Genomic DNA, 22,617 nt, shown 5'->3' with positions numbered 1-22,617 from the left:
TGGGGCTGGCGGCAGAGCAGCCTCTCCGGGGATCCCGGTCCAGCCTGAGCGGGAGTCCCGCGGGCGGACAGACAGCGCTGCGGCCGGGGGCGCGCTGGGTACCTCCAGTGAAGAGGGCCTGCTTCGCGGCTGAGGGCCCCTATTCACCGGCCGGGGCCGGACGATCAGAAAAAATAACGTCTGTGCCTTCCCGGAGAGGAAAATGAAGCGGCGGGAGCGGCTCGGGCCACGTTCCCGGGCCCCGATGTCAAAGCTCCCCGGGCCCCGTCCCCTCCACACTCACATCCCGCCGCTGTGCGACCCCGGGCCGCGGCCTCTAGAGAAATGTCCCGGGGCAGGGGGCGGCGAGCTCCGCTCTGCAGCTCCACACACACGCGTCGGAGAAGACGGAGGGGGGGCGGGGGCGGGAGAGGCCCAGGGAGGGCGCGGGGGAGGGAAGAGGCGCCCGGGCCGCGGGGTGGGGGGGGAGGGGGAGCGGCAGACGCCGAGGCGAGGGACGCGCGCGGCGGGCGGCGGCTCCGAGAGGCGGCCGGGCGGGGGGCGCTGGAAGCCAGGCCGGCCAGGGGGGAATCCCAAGAGCTCCATGAAGTCTCCCCGGGGCCGCGGACGGGGCGCTGTCCTGGGGAGGCTGTCGGGGGATCCCCGACACCCATGGCTAGGCGGGGGCCGCGGCGGCGCGCTCGGAGTAAGTCGGGGTTGGGGGCCAGCGGCGAGGGGAGCGGGTTGGAGTTGGGTAGGGTGACTCCGGGCCTGACCGGGGCGGGCGGGCTGGTTTGTCTCGGTGTCAGTCAGCGGCGCTTCTTCGGAGCCCCGTGGAGCCGCCAGCCCCGCGCCGCTCGGCTCCGTGGCTTTTTTGGAAACTTGCAAATGTTTTCGTAGAGAGAAAAGGGGGAGGGGAGGGAGGGAGCGAGGGAGTGACCGAAACGGAGCTCGGGGCTGCTGGAAGAACGGAGGCCAAGGCCGGGGGAGCTAGAGACGGACTGACAGACAGGCAGAGAGACCGGGCGTCCCGGCCGCAGGCGCGCTCTAGCGGCGCGGGCGCAGGCGGGGCTCCGGCCGAGGATGGGGAGGGAGTGCCGGAGGCGGCCGCGGACGGGATGAGGATCAGAGGGGGCCGAGGGGCAAGGAGCTGGCGGCCCGATCGCCGAAGGGCTCAGTGTCTTTGCAAAGTTGGGATCGAGTACCCAAGCTGCACGCCCGGAGCTGCGCAAAACGCGTCCCCCCACCCCGCCCCCCTACTTGCGCTAGCCGCGGAGCTAAAAATAACAGCCCGTTCGCCCCCTGCAGACCGCGACCCCAACCCCTCCCCCGACCCCTCCCCCACTGGGCGTGGGGCAAAGCCACAGCTCCCAGTTCCCCAAAAGAAAAAAAAAAGAAAAGAAAAGAAAAGGCGGTGCGGGGGGAGAGGGGGGCGGGGGGCGGGCCGGGGGCGGGGGGCCCGGCCATATGGATGTGATTTCTCCTCTCCGAGGCAGACGGGCAGCTCCGCAGCTCTCGGCGCCCGCCCGCCGCCCGCCCGGCCCCCGGCTGCCTCCCTTCCTCCCTCCCTCTCTCTCCTTTGCGCTCGCTCCCTAGCCCTCAGCGCATGGGCCCCGCGCCGGGCCCCGGGGCCTCGGGCCGCCGGGCCTCCGGGGTCCCCTAGGCCCTGGCGTGGGCGGGGCAGCCCGGCCTGACGCAGCTCTGTACCCCACCACCACCACCACCACCAGGGCCGGCAGCGGCGGCTGCCCCGAGGGACGGGGCCCTAGGCGGTGGCGATGGGGGCCGCCCGGATCGCGCCCGGCCTGGCGCTCCTGCTGTGCTGCCCAGTGCTCAGCTCCGCATACGTGCTGGTAAGTCCCCCGCTCGCAGTCCAGGACAGGCTTCGGGCTTGCTCTGGGGTCCCTGGGCGGGGGCTGGGGGTGGGGGGAAGGTGTCCAGGGCTCAGAGGCTTGAGTTCCCCCAGTATCCTGAACTTTGGGTGGGCGTCCCCTCTGGCCCGGGATCCTCGGTGCCTGCTGTCTCTGGGATGTCTGAACTCTGGGTTCCAGATGCCTAAGATTTCCCTATTTCTGAAGACTGGGTTGGGGTCCCAGGTCTGGAAATCTGTGGTTAGGGTCCTCCTATCTTCTCCTTCTCTGAGCATCACTGCTCTGTGTCTCCCTGGAAGATGACAGTGTGATCTAGCAGAAGATTAGGCTTTGGCCCTGATGGAGGGTCACACAGACTTTGCTCTGGGGTCCTCTGTTTTCTGCAAGTTTTGTTTGCAATCTGGGACACAGGGCTGTGGGTCTGAGGTCAGGGGGTAGGATTTAAGGGCCCCTCAAGCTCTCACCTTCGCATGCACACACACACATGCGTGCACTCATGCCCAGCTTCACCCAGACGGGAAGATGTCTGCCCAGGGAGGCGGGTATGGTGTGGCAGTGGAGGAGGGATGGAGCTCCCCTGAAGGAGACTGACCTCACAGAACACTCCCACAGGAGAAACATGCTCCGGTGAGTGAGGAGACCCACATTCGTACCCTCCTGAGAGCAGAGGCCAAGAGGGGACCAGAGAGAGAAGAAGCGACAGACAGATAAGTTTAGAGAGAGAGAAGAGAGAGACAGAGACAAAGAAGATGGGGGTGAGAGCTCCCCAGAGCAGGAGGAGTAGATAGACCAAGAATAGCAAAGAAAAATAGGGAGAGACTGGCAGAGGCCAAGAGCTGGAGACAAAGAGCTGAGTACCCTCGTCAGACTGGGCCAGGGTCTGGGGACCATTTCCTGGGGAGTCAGTCAGATCCCACAGCAGCCCTGTCCTGGGGGAATCAGCAGTTGCTGAGGAGACTGCCTGTGTCTGACTTCAAGACCCCCCCGCTGCCTCCCCCTCACCTCCCAGGTGCGGCTATTTGCCATCTAGAGACACAGGCAGGCAGCCTTCCCCTGACCAGCTCCCTATCCAGGTGGAGCCCCAGGCAGGAAGGCAGGAGCTCTTGGATTCCTCCAGCTCTGCCAACACCTGTGCAACCTTGGGCTATCCTTCTCCACGCCTCAGTTTCCCTATTGTAAAAAGATACCAAGAAGGAAACATTTGCCTAAGAATCCCTTGATCTGAGGCTCTCCTCTCCTCTGCTGGCCTCAGTACACCCCATTCACTGTTGTCCATGCCCACAAAGCATGGCACCCCAAAGCCAGAGACATCGCCCCATACAAGGATTTGTTGATAAGGAAACTGAGGTTCAGAGACTATCAGCACCCTGTGCAGGGATGCTGCAAACACTGGTGAATGCCGGGGCCCAGAGCCATTTCCCCAGCCTCCCCTCGGGCCAGGCTTACCTTTCCCAGGGCCCCTTCCAGGGTGTGTGAGCATAGCCACTGTGCAGAGCCAGCCAGTGTGGTCTGCGTGCACACATGTGTGCAAGTGACTGTAGAGGAATAGACAGGGTGATGGGCGTGGGTGACCTGTGAGTATATCTGTGTGTCGAAGCAGGGACTCAGCATGGTATTCTCTGGGTCTGCGTAAGTGCGAGTGTCTGAGACCGTGTGTGAGCTCACGTGTGTCTGAGGCTGCGGTCTGCACATGACTTGTAGAAGCATAGTTATGCATGTGTGTGTGTGTTTGTGGTCACATGTGCATCCAGGTCTATTGTTTTCTTGTTTTTATTTAATAAATGCTTCTGTAGTGCTGTCTGCTTGCCAGAAACTGTTCTAAGCACTTTACAATATTAGCTAGTTTAATCTTTCCAACAACCCTCTGAGAAAGGTTCTGTTATTGTCCCCTTTAACTGACCTTCACACAACCGATATGACCATTATTTGTTGCATGTCAACAAGTGCCAAGCCCTGTGCCTCTATGAGGGACCCACACTGATTTCCAGGGAAGCTGAGGCACATGCAGAGAATTTGCCCAGCTTAGCCCTGGCCCAAGGCTGAGGGTAGGAAAGGAGGAGGGATGCCAGGGCTGGGTCTGCCCTGGGACCTTGTTGAGACATCTATGGCTGCACACTCAGGCCATGAGTGCAATGAACCTTCCGTGGCTCCGGGGATAGAGGATATGGCCTGAGGGTCACCCAACATCCTGTAGGCCCCCTGGCCTCAGCTGGAGCCAGCAAGAAACTGAGTCTGCCAGCTCCCTCTCCTCAACCCAGGGGATACTGCTTCCACCCTCAGCTGATGGACCCTGTCACCAAACCTATATGCTGCCTGCCCAGCCGCCCCAGGACCAGGCTCACATCATCCTCCATGAGGGAGGGACCTCATGGTTGGAGGACCAAAAAGTGTCCCACTGGGAGGGCACTGGCTGTGGCCAGACTCAGCTGGTCCATCTTGTGCCTTACAGAAAAGAGTAGCTGTGAGGTTGGGAGTCAGGTGGGCTGAAGTTTGGAGGAAGGGATGGGCCCACAGATTGTGAGTGGGAGGAAACGGGTGGTCTTATCCTTGGGGATGCCTCGTCCTAAGGACACCCTCAGCATGCACGCTTGCGAAGGAGAAACTGCAGTGGGAGAGGCTGAAGGTCAGCGTTGTGGGGTTGGGAGGCTTAGAGTGTAGAGATATGACCTCAGGGTCAGATTCAGGAGAGATTGGGGTAGGTGGGACCCAGGGAACCCTTCTCAGCAGGCTCCCAGGGCAGCTCAGCCAAGGGGCTCACTTTTAAAGACAGGAAGGAACCAACACGTATTGAACAGTGGCCATCCCCGGATTCTGACCTAGAAATGGTCACAGATATTTTCTCATTCCAGCTGTTCATCCACCCATTTTATGGGAAAGGGCCCTGAGGGTCACACAGTGAGTCTGTGGCAGAGGTGGGATTTGAACCCAAGTCTTCAGACTCCTGCACTGAGCTTCTTCCTCCAAAGCAGGGTGAGGGCTTATGCTGGCAGGAGATCCCTATGTCCCACTTAGGTTTTCTTTTTCTTCCTTTTCTCTCTTTCTTTCTTTTTTTTTTAAGTAAAATCCTTTGGTTATTTTACTTTTATTTTCTTATTTTAATTTCATAACTAATACTGGAATATGTTCTTTCTTATAAAAGAGTCAAGTAATACGGATTAAACAGAAGTTATCCTTGATTACTCCCAAACCCATTCCCAATTCTAGAGAAAGCAATTTTAAATAGTGTGGGTGGGGGATGTCCTCCCAGATCTTTTTCTGTATATTTCCAAACAGGTACCTTTTTGTGTGCATATAAAGTAGATAGTTTTATTCTGTCATTTGCTGTCTGTTTGTTTTTATAAATTTATTTATTTAATTTATGTATTATCTTTGGCTGCATTGGGTTCATTGCTGTGCATGGGCTTCAGTAGTTGTGGCTCACGGGCTCTAGAGCGCAGGCTAGGTAGTTGTGGCGCACGGGCTTAGTTGCTCCGCGGCATGTGGGATCTTCCCGGACCAGGGCTCGAACCCATGTCCCCTGCATTGGCAGGCGGATTCCTAACCACTGTGCCACCAGGGAAACCCCTCTATTTGTTTTTTAGTAAATGATAGCAGTTTGTAGATAGGGCTCTGCCATGTGCATTTTTCTACTTAAAGGTGTGTCTTGGAGATCTTCACGTCAGTGAATATAAATCTTTTTAAAGGCTGCATAGTGTTCCAAAACCTGAGATTCATTAAGCAGTCCCTAGGAATGTACGTTTAGATAGTTTCATGTGTGTTTGTATGAGTGTGTGTGTGTGTATGAGAGAGAGAGAGAGAGATTCCAGATGGTGGCAGGGAAACTCCTTGAAGTGCCTTCTCATGTCCTTGTGTGACCATTTCCCTGTAGGATATTTCTAGATTCTGTCATTGCTGGGTCTGAGAACATGCATATTTTTTATTTTAATAGATATGGCCAAACTGCCCTCTAAAAAGCCTGTGTGGGTTTGTACTCAACACTAGGAATGACGGAGGAGGTCTCTTCCCCACACCCTCTGTCTCACAGGGTAGCCCGAAGATTCTTTTCCTCACCTTGGCCATGGTGTCTCTTGCCATTTTAATATGCCAATTACCAGTGAGCTTTTGGACTTTTACATTGGCTTATTTTCCGTCTTCTAAGAGCTTGCTCAGAGCCATTACCCATCTTTCTACGGGTTATTTGTCTTTTTCGTATTGATTCGTTGAAGCTTTTTATATCACCTGCCCTTAAACACCTCCACCCTCCACCCCAGCTCTGGGAGCTGCCTGTGGACAGAGCAGGAGGAGGGGGGCCGAGCCCTCCCGGGAACTTGGGTTTTCTTCGGAATGTTTTAATGAGGCATCAAGAGGCCTCCCCCAGATTCCTGTTGTGGGCCTTCTGGGGACACTCCCTGGTCCGGCCACCACATCAGGAAGGCAGCTCTTTCAGAGCCCCCAGGAAAAAGAAAGGGTGGAGTGGGGGGTTTGCAGATGCCTGAAATTGTCTGCAAAATATAGTGTGACTGGGAGAGGGTGCAAAGTTTTGCTCAGATTCTCAAAGACATCAGAAACCTCCAAACCTTTCAGAACCCCAACTCTGGGACCTGCCTTTTGCAGAGGTGAGACCTGGTAGGATTCTGTTCTGCTGACCAGGTTGGGACCTGCCTTGTGCAGAGGTGAGACCTGGTAGGATTCTGTTCTGCTGACCAGGTTATGGTTAGGTTAGGTCATACCATCCTTCTGGGCCTTGGTCTCCAAGCCCAGGTAGAGGCCACTTATGAAGATCCACAGGGTCCTAGCAGCCAACTCTGCCATCCCAGGCTCCATCCCACTGCCTGCCCTGAAGGCCTCTACGCTGGCCAGGATGAGAGGCGTCACAGTGCCTCCCCCCAGCCCCTCCCAGCCCCGAACACAGGCAGCCTGTTCAGGAAGGCCAGGCGGAGGGGAGGAAAAGTCAGCACTTGTCAGCCATGGCGTGGTGGGGCAGGAGCGTCCCCGGCAGGGAACCCGTCCCAGCCTGCTCAGGCCAGACAGACAGACAGAAGGCAGCAAGGGCAGGGAGCAGTGCCTAGCCAGCCGGCATGGGAGACATGGAGGGGTGCCAGCACAGGTCCCAGTAGTGGAACCTGGAGAAGAGGGGCAGGAAGGCCAGGAGGTCACGAGGGGGTCTCCTGTTAGCCAAGGTTTTCTCCTCCTGGCTTTTCTGAAGGTACAAACTCTCCTCCCTCCTAATACGAGGGTGCAACTATCCTCTGCCCAGTTAGAACTGAGCACAAGCTGCCATCACCCACGCCATCACCACCTGATCACCTCTAAGTCTACGTCCATTCCTGAATTACCTTTGTGGAAGCTGCCTTAGGTGCTCTGCAAAGAGGCTCTTGCTTGACACAGTGAAAGATAGAATCCAGAAGAACTCTGTGGAAAACTGGTATTGAGGCTGGCACTAGAGGACCCATGTGGCGGGGTACTTCCTCCTTTCTTTCCCTTCCTCTGGGGTTGTTGCTTCAGTATCAAGCAGACCTTAGCTCCATTCCTGGCCCTCTTCTTTCGAACTGTACTCTCACCTCAGTGGCCTCATTCGTAAGATGGGGATGTTGAAGGAGATGTAGTTAAAGCTCCAGGGGCAATGGCTGTTGCCAACATGTAGAGGGGCTCTCATGGGGTGGGAGACACTGGTCACATCCAGGGATGAATGTTGGTAGATCTGCTTTCTCTAGAGGTGAGCAAGAAGCCAGCAGCTGTCTTCCCCTGGGGGAGCAGGCTGACGCCAGTCAGAGCGATAGATGAGATGACCCAAGAGGACATCCTGAGGCGGACACCAAGCAGTAGAAGGAGCCTCTTTCCCAGAGACAGAGGTGTCAGCAGCTGAAGAAGGATCCCTTGTATTTCCTCCTTTGTTTTGCCTGGAGGAGGAGAATGTAGGCATGTCTGGGATCACAGACAGCAAGTGTGTGGAATTTGGCAGTTAGGAGAGGAACTGAGAGGAGTGGCCCTCATTTGGTCAGTGGCACGAAACTGACTCTCCACCACCACTGTCACCGTCACACCTCCATCACCATCATTAGCCTTGACATCGCCCCACTCACTGTCTTCACCTCCACCCCCACAGCCCCCATCACTGTCATCTGCAGCTCCAACACCGTTCTCAGTGGGGTCTCCCTGGGAGCTGAGTTAGAAGGAGCTGCTTGCCCCCTGGCGGGAGGGGTACTGAGCAGATGGCTTTTCTCTTCCTTTGAGCTTCTGAACTCAGGAAATGAGAAGCACATCCGGGCTTCTTGACCACACATTACTTTCTCTCTGAGACAGCAGCTTCTATGTTTGTAGATAACATACTGGCTTCCAGCCCGCATCTGCACCCTGCCTGTGGCCCCACAAAAACCAGCCCTAGGCTCCCAGGCCACTTCTCTCCCTGCATATTCACAAACTGCAGATCACGCACATGTGTGCACACAGGAAGGTTCCACGTTGGAGGGTTGAACATGGGGAGAGTGCTACAGCCGAGCCCTCCAATGGTTAGGTCAGGGGAAGTCAGCCCTAACCCGAGACTGTAGGAGGGTGTGGGAGGAAGAGGGGTTCGGGACACCTGGCACCAGGGCTAGGTGACCCTATCAGTGGTGGGTATGGACTAACTGACCCTTGGCCATGACCCAGCTCCAGGTCCCTCAGTCCTCATCCGTGAGACCTGAGAGGCACAGACTCTCTGGATCTAAAATGATACAAGTCTGAGTCCTCCTTACCAGGAGCTAGGCCAGGAAACACTGAACTCTGCAGGGGGAAAGGGGCTGGTCGGGGAGGGTGCAGCGGATGGAGTGGCCAGGCCGGGAGGAGAATCAGAGCTCTCAGCATTTCCTGCATCACTCCATTAGAAAAGACCTCACTCAGGGCAGAGGCAGAGGAGGGGCCCTCCTGCCCCTTAAGCCCAAGTATGGGGGTCTGGCAGTGACCCTGAATCTTAGTGTGAGTCCAGGGTGGATCCAGAAATGCAGAGATTTATCGGGGTGTCCTTTCACCCCAAAAGCTGGCCAGGCAGACCTCACCTGCAGGCCCTCCTGTACCCCCTGCTCCCAATCCTCCTTGGAGTCCCACCACCCACCTGCTCCTCACTGTGGCCCCCTGGTCTCAGTCATCTACTCAGACAGTCTCCCCCTGCCTCTCTGGGCCCTGAGCCTGGGGGCACCCATGGTGCCCGGCAGCACAGTGGCCCATAGCCAGAGGTGGGGAGCCATGACTTGGTGCTGCTGCTGACCCAGTGGTAATAATAGCAACCAGCTTTTTGTGGGCCCCACCCCTGCCCAAGCTTTTCATACAGGACCTCATTTAACCCTCACAACAGCCCTATTATTATCTTGATTTTACACATGGGAGACTGAGGCACAAGGGTTAAACAGCTTTGCCAAAGATACAAAGTCAGTCAGTGGTGGAGACAGGATTCAAGTTCCGGTGCTGGGCAGAATCTCCTTAGATGAGGAGAGGGTGCAGCTGGAGGGAGAGGTGATGGATGAATTCCAGGCAGGGGAGCTGTACTCTAAAGAAAGTGGGGATGCTCTTGGTGTAGAGCTGCCCTCCACTCCTTGGGAAAGTGCTTTCTTGACTCCTTGCCTTGAATTCTTCTTGCTGCAATGGCAGTTCTGCCATGATTGGGTGACAGAGAAATGGGTCGTACAGTCCAGGGAGGCCAGAGATGGTGCCACTGTCCCTGTGGGTGAAGGAATCTGGGGGCTATCTGGTGCCTGAAGCACATGCCCCTCTCCTGGGCATTCCCAGACCCACCAGGAAATGAGACTCCAGAAAAGAGGATGTGCCTCCTCTTGGCCACAGAGGGCAGCAGTAGCAGTAGGTGGCGGCTGAGCAGATGCCTTGGGCCTGTGATAGGGGGTGTGGCTCAGTTCCTGGTCGTCACCCAGCTGCACACCTGTCTGTCTGTCAGCCTGCCAAATGGGCAGTTTTCAACCCATGGCTGCCTGCCTTTAGTCTAGGCCATCAGCCGTAACCCTCAGTGGGTCACATCAGTGGGCTAGTCTGTCTATCGGGAGGGCTGGTGTGCCAGACTTTGGGGACTGGTGGAAGCCTGTCAGCCACTCAGGAGCTTTTCCTCAGCTGGAAAAAATCTGGTGATTATCTGTTCATCTTGAAAGAGATGAAGGTGGGCAGAAGGAGGAAGGGGTGGTGGGGAAGGGGGCATGCTGAGGGAGTAAGGATAAGATGATAGGAAAGGTGGTACTGACCGTGGTTATGGGGCTGGTGGCAGTGATGGTGCTGATGTTGCCTTTGGTGGTAATGGTGCTGGTGGGGATGGCAATGCTGGTGGTAATACTGGAGGTGGTGGTGATGGTCACGGTGGTAATTGTGCTGGTGGAAACAGCACTGGTGGTGGTGATGGTAATGATGTTCTACCAGTTGTGATGGTGATGGTGGGTATACTGATGGTAATAGTAGTTAGTGCTCATGGGGGTAATGGTGGTGCTGCTGCTGCCGCTGCCGGTGGTATCGGTGGTATTGGCGGTGGGCGGCGTGGTTGTGGTGGTGGTGTTGGTTGTGGTGGTGATGGTGGTGGTGGTTACTGACAGAGGTACTAGTTGCAGTAATGGAAATGGAGGTGAAAGGGTGCTGTAGTGGGGGTGGGATGGGCAGGGCAGCTACCCAGGGATCAGACCCCTCAGCAGCTTGGATCCCCAATGCCAGAGGCACAAAGAGAACTTCAGGTTAGTCTTGGAGCCCCCTGGATTAGGGAAAACCCTAGTTGTCCTCCCTCAAGCCCCATCTCCCCAGGGCTACTTCTGCCCCAGCCTGCTCAGCCTTAGCTGCGGGTGGGGGAAGTTAGAGGAGCTGTAGGGGCCAGCAGCAAGCACGTGGGAATCTCTCCAGCAGTTCCCGGGCATTGGGTCCAGCTGAGATCTCAGGGTCCAACTCAGACGCCAGTGATCCGCGAAAGCACGGACACCCACAGACATGCAGGCTAATGAGCAACCGTATCACACACTCGCAGACACACACACGCGGACCTTTGCCCAGAAACATAGGTACACATGCATGTTCACAGACACCTCAGGCTCACGTCCCAAATGTGCGTGCTGGACGATCCCCACGTGAGAATATACAGAGACAGGGGCACACACGAGTGCACACACCAGCCAGACAGCATTGTGCGCGGCCACTCAAGGCTGTGCCGCCACTCACACGCAAAGACGCGCACGCGCCTCTGCTAAGTGAAACCAGCAGAACCCAATCCCAGCCGAGCCAACTGGAGACTCCTTGGCCCTAGAAGCCCTTGCTGCTGCCACCGAGAGACTCGGTCAATTAACTTCTCCCTGCAGCGGTCTCCCTGACCCTCCCGGCGGCTGCCCGCCCCCGCATAATGGGGCCCGCCCCTTCCCCCCACCTCCACCTCCCTCCCCTGCCTCCTCTGGGCTCTCCCACCCTCCAAAGCTCCGCTCAGACTGAAGGGACCGGGCCCTGACAGGGGATGTCTGAGGGGATGCAGCTCTGCCTGTTGGAGGTCTAAGGGAACCAGGCTCTGTCCTGGGGGTCTGCGGGGACATGGCCCTGACTTGGGGGTGAAGGTGGGGTCTGAGGGGATGCATTAACCTCTTGTGGGTCCCACTCATGGGAGTGGCTGGGCTTGGGCACACTGAGTTTTTCCCAGGGCGGGATGCTGCCTTTACCCCCTGACTTCCTTCCAACCCTAAGTCAGGGAAACAGAGGCTCAGAGTGAGTCCCATCTCACCCCCACCTCCGTGACGTTCCTGCTCCCTTCCTTAAAATGATGCCAGTGAATCCTCGTGGGTGGCAGCCAATACCCAGGGTGTACATGCTGGAAGGAAAGAAAGGAAGGACATTCCAGGCAGAGGGAACAGCAGGAGCAAAGGCCGGTCCACATCATCAGAACACAGGGTCTACTTGGATGTAGGGAAACTTCCAGATAAGCAATGGATGTGGGTGACTCCCACCCACAGCCTGCACAGGAGTGCCCCGCCCAACCCAGACCACTTGCCAGCAATTTCTCCATCCTCTCCCTCTTGGGACCTCAAGGGTGGGAGGAGTTGAGGCACTCTCCATTCACGGGGAAAGCACTGACTGGGGAGAGGGCCAGGATGGAAATTGGTGACTCCCAAGGTCCCGAGGGCACTAGGACTTGAAGGAATCCAGGCCCTGTTTCTTTCCCCAGAGTTCACCACCCCTTATCCACCCCCTCTCCACCCAGGTCCCCAATAGACAGCCAGGATCCTGTGAGGATCCACCCTGGGACATTCCATCCCTTTCCCATGTACCCCTGGGGAACAGACTGGACAGAGAATATCAGTGGCTGCAGCCTATGGGGTTACTATTGGGCAAGCAGGGGACAGCACCCCTCCCCCTTTTTTCCCTATGGTGGGGCAGGCCCTTCCCCTTGAAGCCGAGGCTTCCCGTCTGTACAATGGAGCTACATAAGGCAGATTTCCCGCATTCTTTGGAAAGGGGGGGGAATCCCTCAAGGAGGTTGGGATAGTTGTGGAGTCTGCTGCTCTGCTGGGAAGTCCTGCCTGCAATCTGACCTTCGGCTTGGTAGGTGGATGCAGATGACGTCATGACCAAAGAGGAGCAGATCTTCTTGCTGCACCGTGCCCAGGCCCAATGTGAGAAGCGGCTCAAAGAAGTCCTGCAGAGGCCAGGTGGGGGCGGGGCTAAAGGAGGAGGGTCTGGGGGCAAGGTCAGGAGACAGAGGGGCCAGAGGAAGGTGGGAGCCCAGGATGCAGATCCAAGTGGCACCAAGGGAGGGTAGGTCCAGGTAAAGTGGGCCAGGCCAAAGTGAGGACCAAAAATGGGGTGAGTCAGGTGAGATTAAAGTCAGCAGGCTCAGAGATGCACTGAGCCTCCCCTCCCAGGGTGGGGATAGGAGGTTACTGAGGCAGCTACTGACTGAATTACCTCGAACTGGTTTAGATCTAGTGAGGCACGCCACGATCAGGAGCACTGACGAGGGCTCCAGACCCCGCTGGAGTGGGCTGGGACAGCTTCCTGCAGGAGGAGGAGCTACCCAGTGCAGGTGCAGAAGGAAGAATAGGTCTTTGAAAAAGGCCCCCTGGGCAAAGGGCAAGGCAGAGGTGTCCAGGGTCAGGAGAATGGGGCTGGAAGGGGAGGGGAATAGAGGGATACGGATGGGTTTCTATGTCAGTCACATCCACTGTCCAGTAAAGGGTTCTTGATGGGGTAGGAAGGCTTCCTTCTACCAACACAGCATCTCCATGGGACCCCTGCCATGGTGAAGCTGGGAGGGGCACTCACCTGACCTCACAGCTCCTGCCCCAGTCTCAAGCTGGTCTCTTCCTTGAGTCCCTTTCCTGGAAGCGGAAATGGAGCTTCATTAGCAACCGTCCAGGCCTCTGACTTCTGTCTGATTAATCTCCTCAACCTGGAAGAGGCCCAGACCCCACCTGACTGGCAGGGAAGACAGCTTCCTCCCCTGCGCTGGCCCTCAGACTGCTGGGAGGGGATGCTGATGTACACCCAGGACGCAAGCACACAGTGACGTACCCTGGAGCCCACAGACTTTGCTCCCCTTCACAGGGACTGACATGGTCTCTGCAGTCACAGCCCTGCCTACACTGGCCCCGCCGGTGGCTCCCTGCTCCCCTGCCCCAGTCACATCAGGGTCTGGGCAGTCCTGAACCCAGCCGTCTTTCTGGTTGTGGAAGCATGGAGGCACCTCCCTCTGCCCTCTCTTTGTTCACGATGGAGGCCTTCCCTTCCCACTCTACCTCATCCTGCTACCCCCACCCTACTGATGCCCCAGGGTGCAGGCAGGAAAATGGGCACAGCCATTCTATCCCAGCCCAGGGTGTCTGCACTCAGCTTCTCATTGTTGCCACAAACCCCGACATGGGAGGGCCAGGGGGCCTTGGCTTGGGCTGTAGCTGAAGGTTAGATAATGAGGAAGACTTTCAGCAAGGAAGAGAGACCTCAGGCATCTCTCCAGTGGAGGGAAAGGCCAGGCCCCATCTCAGATGGAGAGTCTCCAGGGTCCCTTGTGGAAGCTGTGAACCCCTTACTTGGGTATCCTAGGGCAGGGGATGGGGTAGGTGGGCTCATCTGTCTTCCCTTGACAACTGCATCTTGCTCTTGTCTTTCGTACCACCAGCTTCTCGACCTACACAGCGCTCTGGCCGGGATTCATTTTCACTGTTTCACCTCTGTTGACATCACCACTACTGTCTACTTTTGCCATGCGCCCCCTGGTGGGGCCTTCGCCTCCTGCGTGGGCTTTGGCTGTGACTCCTGGGTCAGACATTTCTGCCCGGATTTACTGCTCAACCCACTCACTAGTTGATCCCACACCTGAATTGTGTTCGTTACCATTTGAACCCCTTGTTTACAGTCTCCATGCTGACTGATTACTTCTGCACCTGGCAAGCACTTTACAGTTTGTAAAGCACGTCCCTACCTGTCATCAGCCTAGGTGTCAGCAGGGCAGGGGACAACCCCCATGGTACAAAGGGGGAGTCTGAGGCAGGAGGGTACCCTGGGTCTTCTGCTGTAGTGCTGTCAACAGCCATAACTGGCCTAATTTCTCCAGCTGACATAATGGAATCAGGCAAAGGATGGGCATCTGCATCCACATCAGGGAAGCCCAAGAAAGAGAAGGCATCTGGGAAGCTCTACCCTGAGTCTGAGGAGGACAAGGAGGTGTCCGCTGGCAGCAGGCACCGAGGTACGTCTGTGCTTCCATGCATCCATCTGAGACCGACTCGGACCCACTTGCCCCACGGCTCCACAGCCTTCATGTGAGCTCATGCTCCTCGGCTCTTGTAGGAGGGGAGGTGCTAGGAGGAGACTCAGCCCAGGGGGCAGAGTGTGGAGGGGGCAGGCAAGCTGGATGGACTAGGGCCCCCAGGAGATGTGGGCAGAGAATTTGACTGCACACCTCAGGGGTGGACCCAGGGCTGTGGCCCCTCCCATGGAGAGAGATGACAGAGAACCCAGGAGACAGAGGGGCAGGGAGAGGCTGGGAGAGACCCAGAGACAAAGAGAGGCAGGAAGAGACAGAGAGGGGACCAGGAGGCACACACTGGGACTGGGACTCAGGGTGTCATAGGAGGGTGCATCAAGACACATAGTGGGCTTGGCCATAGAGACAGAGCAGGACAGAAGGGCGGCTGTGAAGGGGTGGGGCCAGACAGTGGGACAAGGAGGGCAGAAGAGAAGAGGAGGGAGATGCGGGCTGCATTGTCCCTCAGGGAGGTAAGGAGAGACAAACGCAGAGCCCAGGCTGCAGCCACAGGGCCAGTTTGAACCGGCTGGGTGGGCAGCAGATTCCAGATGGGCCACATCTGGGAGGCTGTGGTCACCCTGTGGCTCCCCAGGGATCAGAGGGAATTGTGGGCCTGGCCAGGCGGGGCTGGGAATATGGTGCCCAGGACAGAGAGCCTTTCACCAAGCTGGGGTGGGTCTAGCCATCAAGGCAACCTTCCAGGGTGGCTGGAGAGTCCTGTGGTTGGAGCCCTGCAGGGGGAAGAAGGAAGCTGGGAGTGGAAAGTGGAAGATTCAGAGGCTGGAGACGCTCCAAGGTCACTTAGCATCTCTGCTGTGAGGCTGGAGCCCCAAAGTGGGATGTGTCTCCCTGCCTTGAATCCCACAGTTAGCACTTAGATTGGGGGGATTATATGTACCCCCACAAGTGGTCACCAGAGTCTCACAGCAGGTGCTCAGGGCGGGTCTTGGACAGTGGTGGAAGTGCATATCAATCCCAATTTCCCAATGAAGAAACTGAAGTGCAAAGAGAGTAGACACCTGCGTGAGGTGGGCAGCTCTTCAGGAGTCCGGCTGGCACTGGAAACTAGACCTTCTTCCTCTAGTCCATGGTCCCTGGGCAAGGAGCACATAGGAAACATTCTCAGCTGAGGGACAGTTAGTCTGGGAACTTGCTCTTCTTTAGGGACACCTGGAAGGTGGGACCAAGAACAGAGAGAAAAGAGAGAGGCCTGGCTAGGGGCTGAGCACCAGAGGAGGGCAGGGCCCCGGGCTGTATGACCTTGGTAAATCACTCGCCTCTCTTGGCCTCCACCAGCCAATCTAGAAAATAGGACCATTACCAGCACCTGCATAGAGGGTCTGAGGGAATTCTATGAGGCCAGGTGGCTGTAGGGCACAGTAGGGAGTAAGGGCTCAATACATTCTCTCCAGAATGCTCCAGGCCTGAGTTCTCCAGTCTTGGGGCACACCTATCCCTGAGGGAGCCAGAGACCACAGGTGTGTTTATTCCTCTGGGTCACTAACCATGGATCTGACTGATGTCCCCCACCTGTTCTGTCTATCTCTGTGGTCACAGGGCGCCCCTGCCTGCCAGAGTGGGACCACATCCTGTGCTGGCCGCTGGGGGCACCAGGTGAGGTGGTGGCCATGCCCTGTCCCGACTACATTTATGACTTCAATCATAAAGGTAAGGCGGGCTGGAGTAGGGTGGGGACCACAGGGATGTCAGGACTTGGAGCTCAGGGCTTCAGTGGTGCCAGACCTCTCTGCCCGCCCTGACCCTCCTATGGACCTGCAGGCCATGCCTACCGTCGCTGTGACCGTAATGGCAGCTGGGAGCTGGTGCCAGGGCACAACCGGACATGGGCCAACTACAGCGAGTGTGTCAAGTTCCTGACCAATGAGACTCGTGAACGGGTGCGAGGCTTCCCCTCCCTAACCTGACCCGTGTAAGGCCACCCCACTCCACTGGTGACCCCTGAACCTAGTCCTGACTCATCTAGCAACCTTAAAGTGGCCTCTGACCTTTAACCTGATGCTCATCCCAGTCCCAGGGCTCTGACAGTAACTCCCCACCTGCACAGGAGGTGTTTGACCGCCTGGGCATGATCTACACCGTGGGCTACTCCGTCTCGCTGGCCTCTCTCACCGTGGCTGTCCTCATCCTGGCCTACTTTAGGTGGGCGGGGCGAGGAGTGGGTCGGGGGTCTGGGGTGGGGAGGGGACGTGGTCGGGGAGGGGCCGAGGTGGGGGGCGTGGGGCGTGGCCAAGGGCGTGATTGGACCGGGCGGAGGCATAATGTCTCTCTTCCGCTCACTGTACCCCTGCACACCAAGCGCCGCTTCGTGCCCTCCCGCCGCGTGTCCCCGTGCCCCCACCCACGGTGTTGTCGCGCTCTCCGCAGGAGGCTGCACTGCACACGCAACTACATCCACATGCACCTGTTCCTGTCCTTCATGCTTCGCGCCGTGAGCATCTTCGTCAAGGACGCGGTGCTCTACTCCGGCGCCACGCTTGATGAGGCTGAGCGCCTCACGGAGGAAGAGCTGCGCGCCATCGCCCAGGCACCGCCGCCGCCCGCCGCCGCCGCCGGCTACGTGAGTGCCCCCTCCGGCGGCCCGCGCCCGCCCGGGGCCCCTAGCCACCAATGGCTTCGCGGGAGCCCCACCCACCCTGCGGCGCCTCTGCCCTCGCCCCCGCCTGTCTCCTGCAGCCACGCGCTTCAGGCCACTCACACCCACCTCTCTGCGTGCATTGCACCTCTCAGCCCTGCTTCCAGGCCCTGTTGCCCAGAGCTTTGTGAGTGTTCCCCCTCCCCGCACTTTCATCAACACTCCTGCCTCGGCCCCGACCACCAGTCACCCCACCTCTTCACCTTGATCCCCCACCCCCGTCGTCCGTGCCCTCCTGCCTGGGCAACATCGCCTCCACACACACCCCTCAGCCCCTGCCCTTGGTAGAGACTGTCCCTTCCTCACCAGCTTGACTAGCACCTGTCGTATCTTACCAGCACCCCCTCCCACTGCCCATCCCTCAGCCCAGCCCAGCCCTGCCCAGATGCAGGTCCTGCTTTCTGGCTAACACCAGCTGGTCTCCTAGGTGGGCTGCCGGGTGACTGTGACCTTCTTCCTTTACTTCCTGGCTACCAACTACTACTGGATTCTGGTGGAGGGGCTGTACCTGCACAGTCTCATCTTCATGGCCTTCTTCTCAGAGAAGAAGTACCTCTGGGGCTTCACGATCTTCGGCTGGGGTACGCAGGCACGCAGGCAGTGAGGTGCAAGCAGGGTGGGACCATGGGCAGCAGGGTCAGAAAGTGCCACTGAGGGGAAAGCACCCATACAGCGTATCCTGTGCCGGATGTGGGGCAGCAGGTGGTGAGCCGTCTGTGACTGACTGCCCCCCCCACCCCAAGCTCAGGGAACAGGGCTTGGCCAAGGGTTAGGGTTCACTTGGGGTTGTCTCAGCCTGGAGTTGGGGCTCACCTGGAGGCAGGTTCACCCGGGGTTGAGGCTCAGCTCAGGAGAGGGAGGGGGGGACTCTCAGGTCAAGATTCCACTCAGGATCAGAGTGGATCTTGGGTCAGAGGTCAGCCTGGGGCTGGAGTTGGAAGGCAGCTATTCTCACCACTGTATCACCACTGCTGGGGCTGGAGTTGGGATCTGGAACGCTCCCTCCACCCTGAGCCCCACTTCTCCACCAGTCCCCACGCTGCATGGAGCTGTCCATGCTTCTGCCACCCTGCCCACAGGGTCCATGGCCCAGAACTGCAGGCCTTGGCTCTAGCATCATCTAGGCTTCGGCAGCTCCTCTGCAGAATGGGTTGCTGGGGTTCTGCACTCCTCCCCCCACAGGCTGTGGGATCGAGTTACCAATAATTGTCCATTATTGTTGGCAGCTCCAGAGCTTGGCCAGGCTCCGGGGCAACTGGCCAGACTGCAGAAGGGTAGGCTGGGTGGCTGGAGCCCTCCCTGCGCTCAGCACCTAGAGGCCCTCACATCAACAGCCATAGCCTCCCTGCCCTTTGGTGGACACTCTGACCTTGACCTCATCCATGGCAAGCCCCAGAGTTGCAGGCTGATGTGGGCTCTGGGGCTAGAGGGTATCAGTGTGGGCGAGAAGCACACAGATAGGGGAACACAGAGAACTTTGTGGCACAGGAATGTCACAGCTCCTTTCCTTGCATAAACCCAGGTCATGCCCTGCCCTTCCCAAGGGTACCCTGGGCCTAGAATGAAGTGTGTGGGGGCAGAGGGTGGGGATTTGGGCTCCTTCCTAGAGGCAAAACTCACTCAGAGGTACCATGTGCCATCTGAGTTGGCTTGGGCCTGGGCACACTGAGATTTCCCTGTAGCCCTTTATCCATCCTGGAACAACAGCACACCCTATCCAGCCTCATCCACGGGGCTAGGACTTTGTAAAGGGTGGCAGTGCTGGAATAGAAAACCCGTGATGATAAGCTCCCTCCCTCACAGGGAACCCCTAGCCCAGAGCAGCACCCTTTAGGGGAGGGGAGGGCAGAATGGACTGGGTGTGGATAAATTAGTGATACCTTATTCACCAAGTGCCCAGCAGGAGTGCATGTGTGGTACAAGATGCGGAACCAAGATGAGGGCAGAGGGCTGAACAGGGTCGTGAGGGCTGGAGCCCTGAGGGGAGGCTGTGCGGACAGCAGGGCAGCACATGCAAGAGTAGGGCTCTGTCACCAATTAGCCCATGTGCCCAGGGTGAGGGGGGTCAGGGACAATGGTGGGCTAAGCTGGGGGTCACCAGGGATGAGGGGAATGGGACTGGCAAGGTGGGCTGAGGAGAGAGACATCATGGACAGTCCCTCACACACTGTCTCCCTCTGTGCCCACAGGTCTGCCTGCCATCTTCGTGGCTGTGTGGGTCAGTGTGAGAGCCACCCTGGCAAACACCGGGTAGGTCCAGGTGGAGAAGTGGGCAGGAGGCTCTGACACAGGCCAGAAACACCCCTGCTACCCTCTTTCTCTGTAGAGCACGTGAGGGGCACCTCCTGTACCCTGGCCCTGAGTGGCCCAGTTTCGGGAGTTTTCAATTCAGCTTCAAGCTGGGTACCCGCTCAGGGTCAGCGGAGGCTACTTCAGAAGGGACCTCTGAGGGTGGCCTCAGGCCTGGCCATATATGACACTCCCCTGTCCTGTGCTCTTGGTGGGAGTCGGGGGACAGCTAATGTCGGAGCAGACCAGCTCTGGAGCCTCCCTGTGGGAAGGCTCAGGTTGGGAACGGCAGGGGGTGGGGGCTGATGCCTCAACCTCCCCCAGGTGCTGGGACTTGAGCTCCGGGAACAAGAAGTGGATCATCCAGGTGCCCATCCTGGCCTCCATTGTGGTAAGCAGGGGTGGCCACAGAGCTGGGTCGGGGTATGGACCGTGGGTCCCAGTGACCAGCCCCTGACAGGGACCTATAGAGGCTTCCCTGGACCCCAGGGTTGGAGCCACAAGGCCCAAGAAGCAGCTGATCCCCACCCGAGTCCACATGGGGAAACCAAGGGCCTAAGGAGCCACCTGGAGACACAGTGGCAGAGCAGAGCCTGAGCAGGGTCATGGGTCCCAGAGTCCTTGCCCCTCTCTGCTAGGGTGCAGCCTCGAGACGCAGCCCTCCCTCACTCCCACAGCTCAACTTCATCCTCTTCATCAACATTGTCCGGGTCCTCGCCACCAAGCTGCGGGAGACAAACGCTGGCCGGTGTGACACGCGGCAGCAGTACCGGTGAGCCACACCCACCATGCCCAGGCTCCTCAGAGTTCAGGGGTCATCCAACACCAGCACCATGTACAAAAGCAGACAGAGGCTCCACGAATGAGCCTGTCTCAAGGAAGGACTCAGCTCCTGACTCCCTTGCTGGCCCTGCCAGCAGTGATGGGATCTTGCCTGGCTTCTGGGGGCACCCCAAAGCCAGGCTGGGCCTCTTGGTGCTAGGCCCTGCACTAGAGCTGGGGTCTGGGCAGGACAAACCCAGACTTCTCCTCAGAGAGCTGGTCGCAGGGAGTCTGAGAGACAGGTGGGCAGTGGGTGGCCTTGAGAAGGCGGAAGCTTGACTGAAACCTGAGGAGGGACCTTGGGATACCGAGGTAAGGCCACGGGGGAGTGGGGGAGTGCCTGCAGAGGGACCAGCAGGTGCAAAGGGCCCTGGGACAGGGCGACATAACTTATGGTCCACTCTGGGACACCTCAGAATTAAGGGGCCCTGTTAACACTTTGCTGAGAAAACAAAGTGTCATTGGCTCAGGTGAACTGGGTTCCCCCACTGGCTGCCAGAGCCTCGGGCCTTTTAGTGGCTTCTGGAGCCTGGGGTTGGCAGGTCGGGGTACACAGCGCCTGTTGAGGGGGAAGTGGCTCCACCCTGACCCCCCTTCCCCGCTGGCCCAGGAAGCTGCTCAAATCCACACTGGTGCTCATGCCGCTCTTTGGCGTCCACTACATCGTCTTCATGGCCACGCCATATACCGAGGTCTCAGGGACGCTCTGGCAAGTCCAGATGCACTACGAGATGCTCTTCAACTCCTTCCAGGTGCGCAGCCCTGTCTGAGGGTGAGGGGCGGGTGGGGTTGGGAAGGCTGCTTCCACCCTCTCCAGATGCAGCTCTGGGCCCTGACCCAGTACCCTCTCTCCACAGGGATTTTTTGTCGCCATCATATACTGTTTCTGTAACGGCGAGGTAAGCGGTGGGCCACGCTGGGGCAAGGCAGGAAGGACGCAGAAGTGCCGGGGGAGGGTGGGTGGAATTTCCTGGTGTTCCGGTGGTTAGGACTCCGTGCTTCCATTGCAGGGGTCCCGGGTTCGATCCCCGGTCGGGGAACTAAGATCCCACAAGCCGCAAGGTGCAGCCAAAAATAAATAAAAATTTTTTAATTAAAAAATGAAAAAGAAGTTCCGGGGGTTCCCGAGTCCTGTCCCTTCATTCTTCTGCCTGGTTCTTACTTTGTTCCTCCAAGAACATCCCTGAGGACGTTCTGAAGGCAGAGAGAAGTCTTCCCAGATGATTCAGGCTGAGGATGCGCTAGGATTTGTGGGCAAAGCCAAGTATCTTCCCAGCCCCATGGTTGAATCGGTTGAATCGTCTGTCATCCAGATTGAACACTCATCCACCCTTGGGGTCATTTGAGCTTTCTAGATTCTGGGTGTGTCAACTGCCTGCAGCCAGGCGCCATGTTCTGAGAATGACGGGATTCTTCTTGGCCTTGAAATTTTCCAGTAACAGCCTGCGCCTCTTTACATTCAGTGCTGAGTGTTGCAGGGGCAGGGATGGGGGCACCGCTGGGGTTGGGGACATGTGGCAGAGGGGTTAGGGGCACACCTGACCACCCACCCTCCTCCTGCCATCCCAGGTACAGGCTGAGATCAAGAAATCCTGGAGCCGCTGGACATTGGCACTGGACTTCAAGCGCAAGGCACGCAGCGGGAGCAGCAGCTACAGCTACGGTCCAATGGTGTCTCACACGAGTGTGACCAATGTAGGGCCCCGCACGGGACTTGGCCTGCCCCTCAGCCCCCGCCTGCTGCCTGCTGCCACAGCCAATGGCCACCCCCAGCTGCCCGGCCACACCAAGCCAGGGTCCCCAGCCCTTCAGACCACACCACCTGCCGTGGCCGCTCCTAAGGACGATGGGTTCCTCAACGGCTCCTGCTCGGGGCTGGATGAGGAGGCGTCTGCACCAGACAGGCCACCTGTCCTATTGCAGGAGGAATGGGAGACAGTCATGTGATTGGGGACCCGAGGGTTGGACCTGTGGACATAAGGGTGGACAAGCGGACCAAGAGACAGGTTGTTGGACAGTTGCCCACTCAGGACTGGGGCTGGGAGGATAAAACAGGAAAAAAAAAAAAAAGGAAAAGGAAGCAGCGTGTGGCTTCCTGTGGTCTGAACTGGGCACCTATTCCAGGAGGGGAGGAGCTGGGAGCCATGGGGGTGTTCTTGGTCTTACCTCAGGAGGGGGTCTAGGAACCATGGGCCAGTCCCTGGGGGGTCGGGACCCAGCCCGGCAGAAAGGGCCTGAGAGAGGCCCCTGTCTAAGCCTAGAGAAGCTCAGGTTTGCTGGGT

General features: G+C 58.0%; 1 protein-coding gene and 1 long non-coding RNA gene across 4 annotated transcripts; one reads left to right on the top strand and one right to left on the bottom strand.

The window, feature by feature from the left end:
- The first annotated feature begins 530 nt into the window (after positions 1-530).
- PTH1R (parathyroid hormone 1 receptor) lies at positions 531-22,385 on the top strand. Of its 3 annotated transcripts, XM_030845321.2 has the most exons (15): positions 558-685; positions 1,710-1,832; positions 12,373-12,475; positions 14,377-14,511; positions 16,129-16,239; positions 16,351-16,469; positions 16,637-16,731; positions 16,957-17,149; positions 17,652-17,805; positions 19,414-19,474; positions 19,838-19,904; positions 20,191-20,285; positions 20,946-21,087; positions 21,193-21,234; positions 21,905-22,385. In XM_030845321.2, the coding sequence occupies exons 2-15, from the start codon at positions 1,758-1,760 to the stop codon at positions 22,280-22,282; spliced, it is 1,770 nt and encodes a 589-aa protein (XP_030701181.1). In that variant the 5' UTR covers positions 558-685; positions 1,710-1,757; the 3' UTR covers positions 22,283-22,385. The 3 variants fall into 3 exon arrangements, with proteins under 3 accessions (XP_060163736.1, XP_030701181.1, XP_030701182.1); XM_060307753.1 differs by lacking the exon at positions 12,373-12,475 and having other exon boundaries at positions 531-685; XM_030845322.2 differs by lacking the exon at positions 558-685 and having other exon boundaries at positions 1,433-1,832.
- On the bottom strand, positions 11,231-13,060 carry LOC132598091 (uncharacterized). Its single transcript, XR_011377823.1, has 3 exons — positions 12,732-13,060; positions 12,359-12,502; positions 11,231-11,637 (listed from the first exon to the last, which is right to left on the bottom strand). It is a non-coding gene; the product is annotated as an uncharacterized lncRNA (long non-coding RNA).
- Positions 22,386-22,617: the final 232 nt, after the last annotated feature.

Source organism: Globicephala melas, chromosome 11 (assembly GCF_963455315.2).
Source record: "Globicephala melas chromosome 11, mGloMel1.2, whole genome shotgun sequence".
In the NCBI taxonomy this organism is placed as follows: Eukaryota; Metazoa; Chordata; class Mammalia; order Artiodactyla; family Delphinidae; genus Globicephala; species Globicephala melas.
Note: the sequence above shows the minus strand (reverse complement) of the source record. Positions and strands in the feature narration are given on the sequence as shown.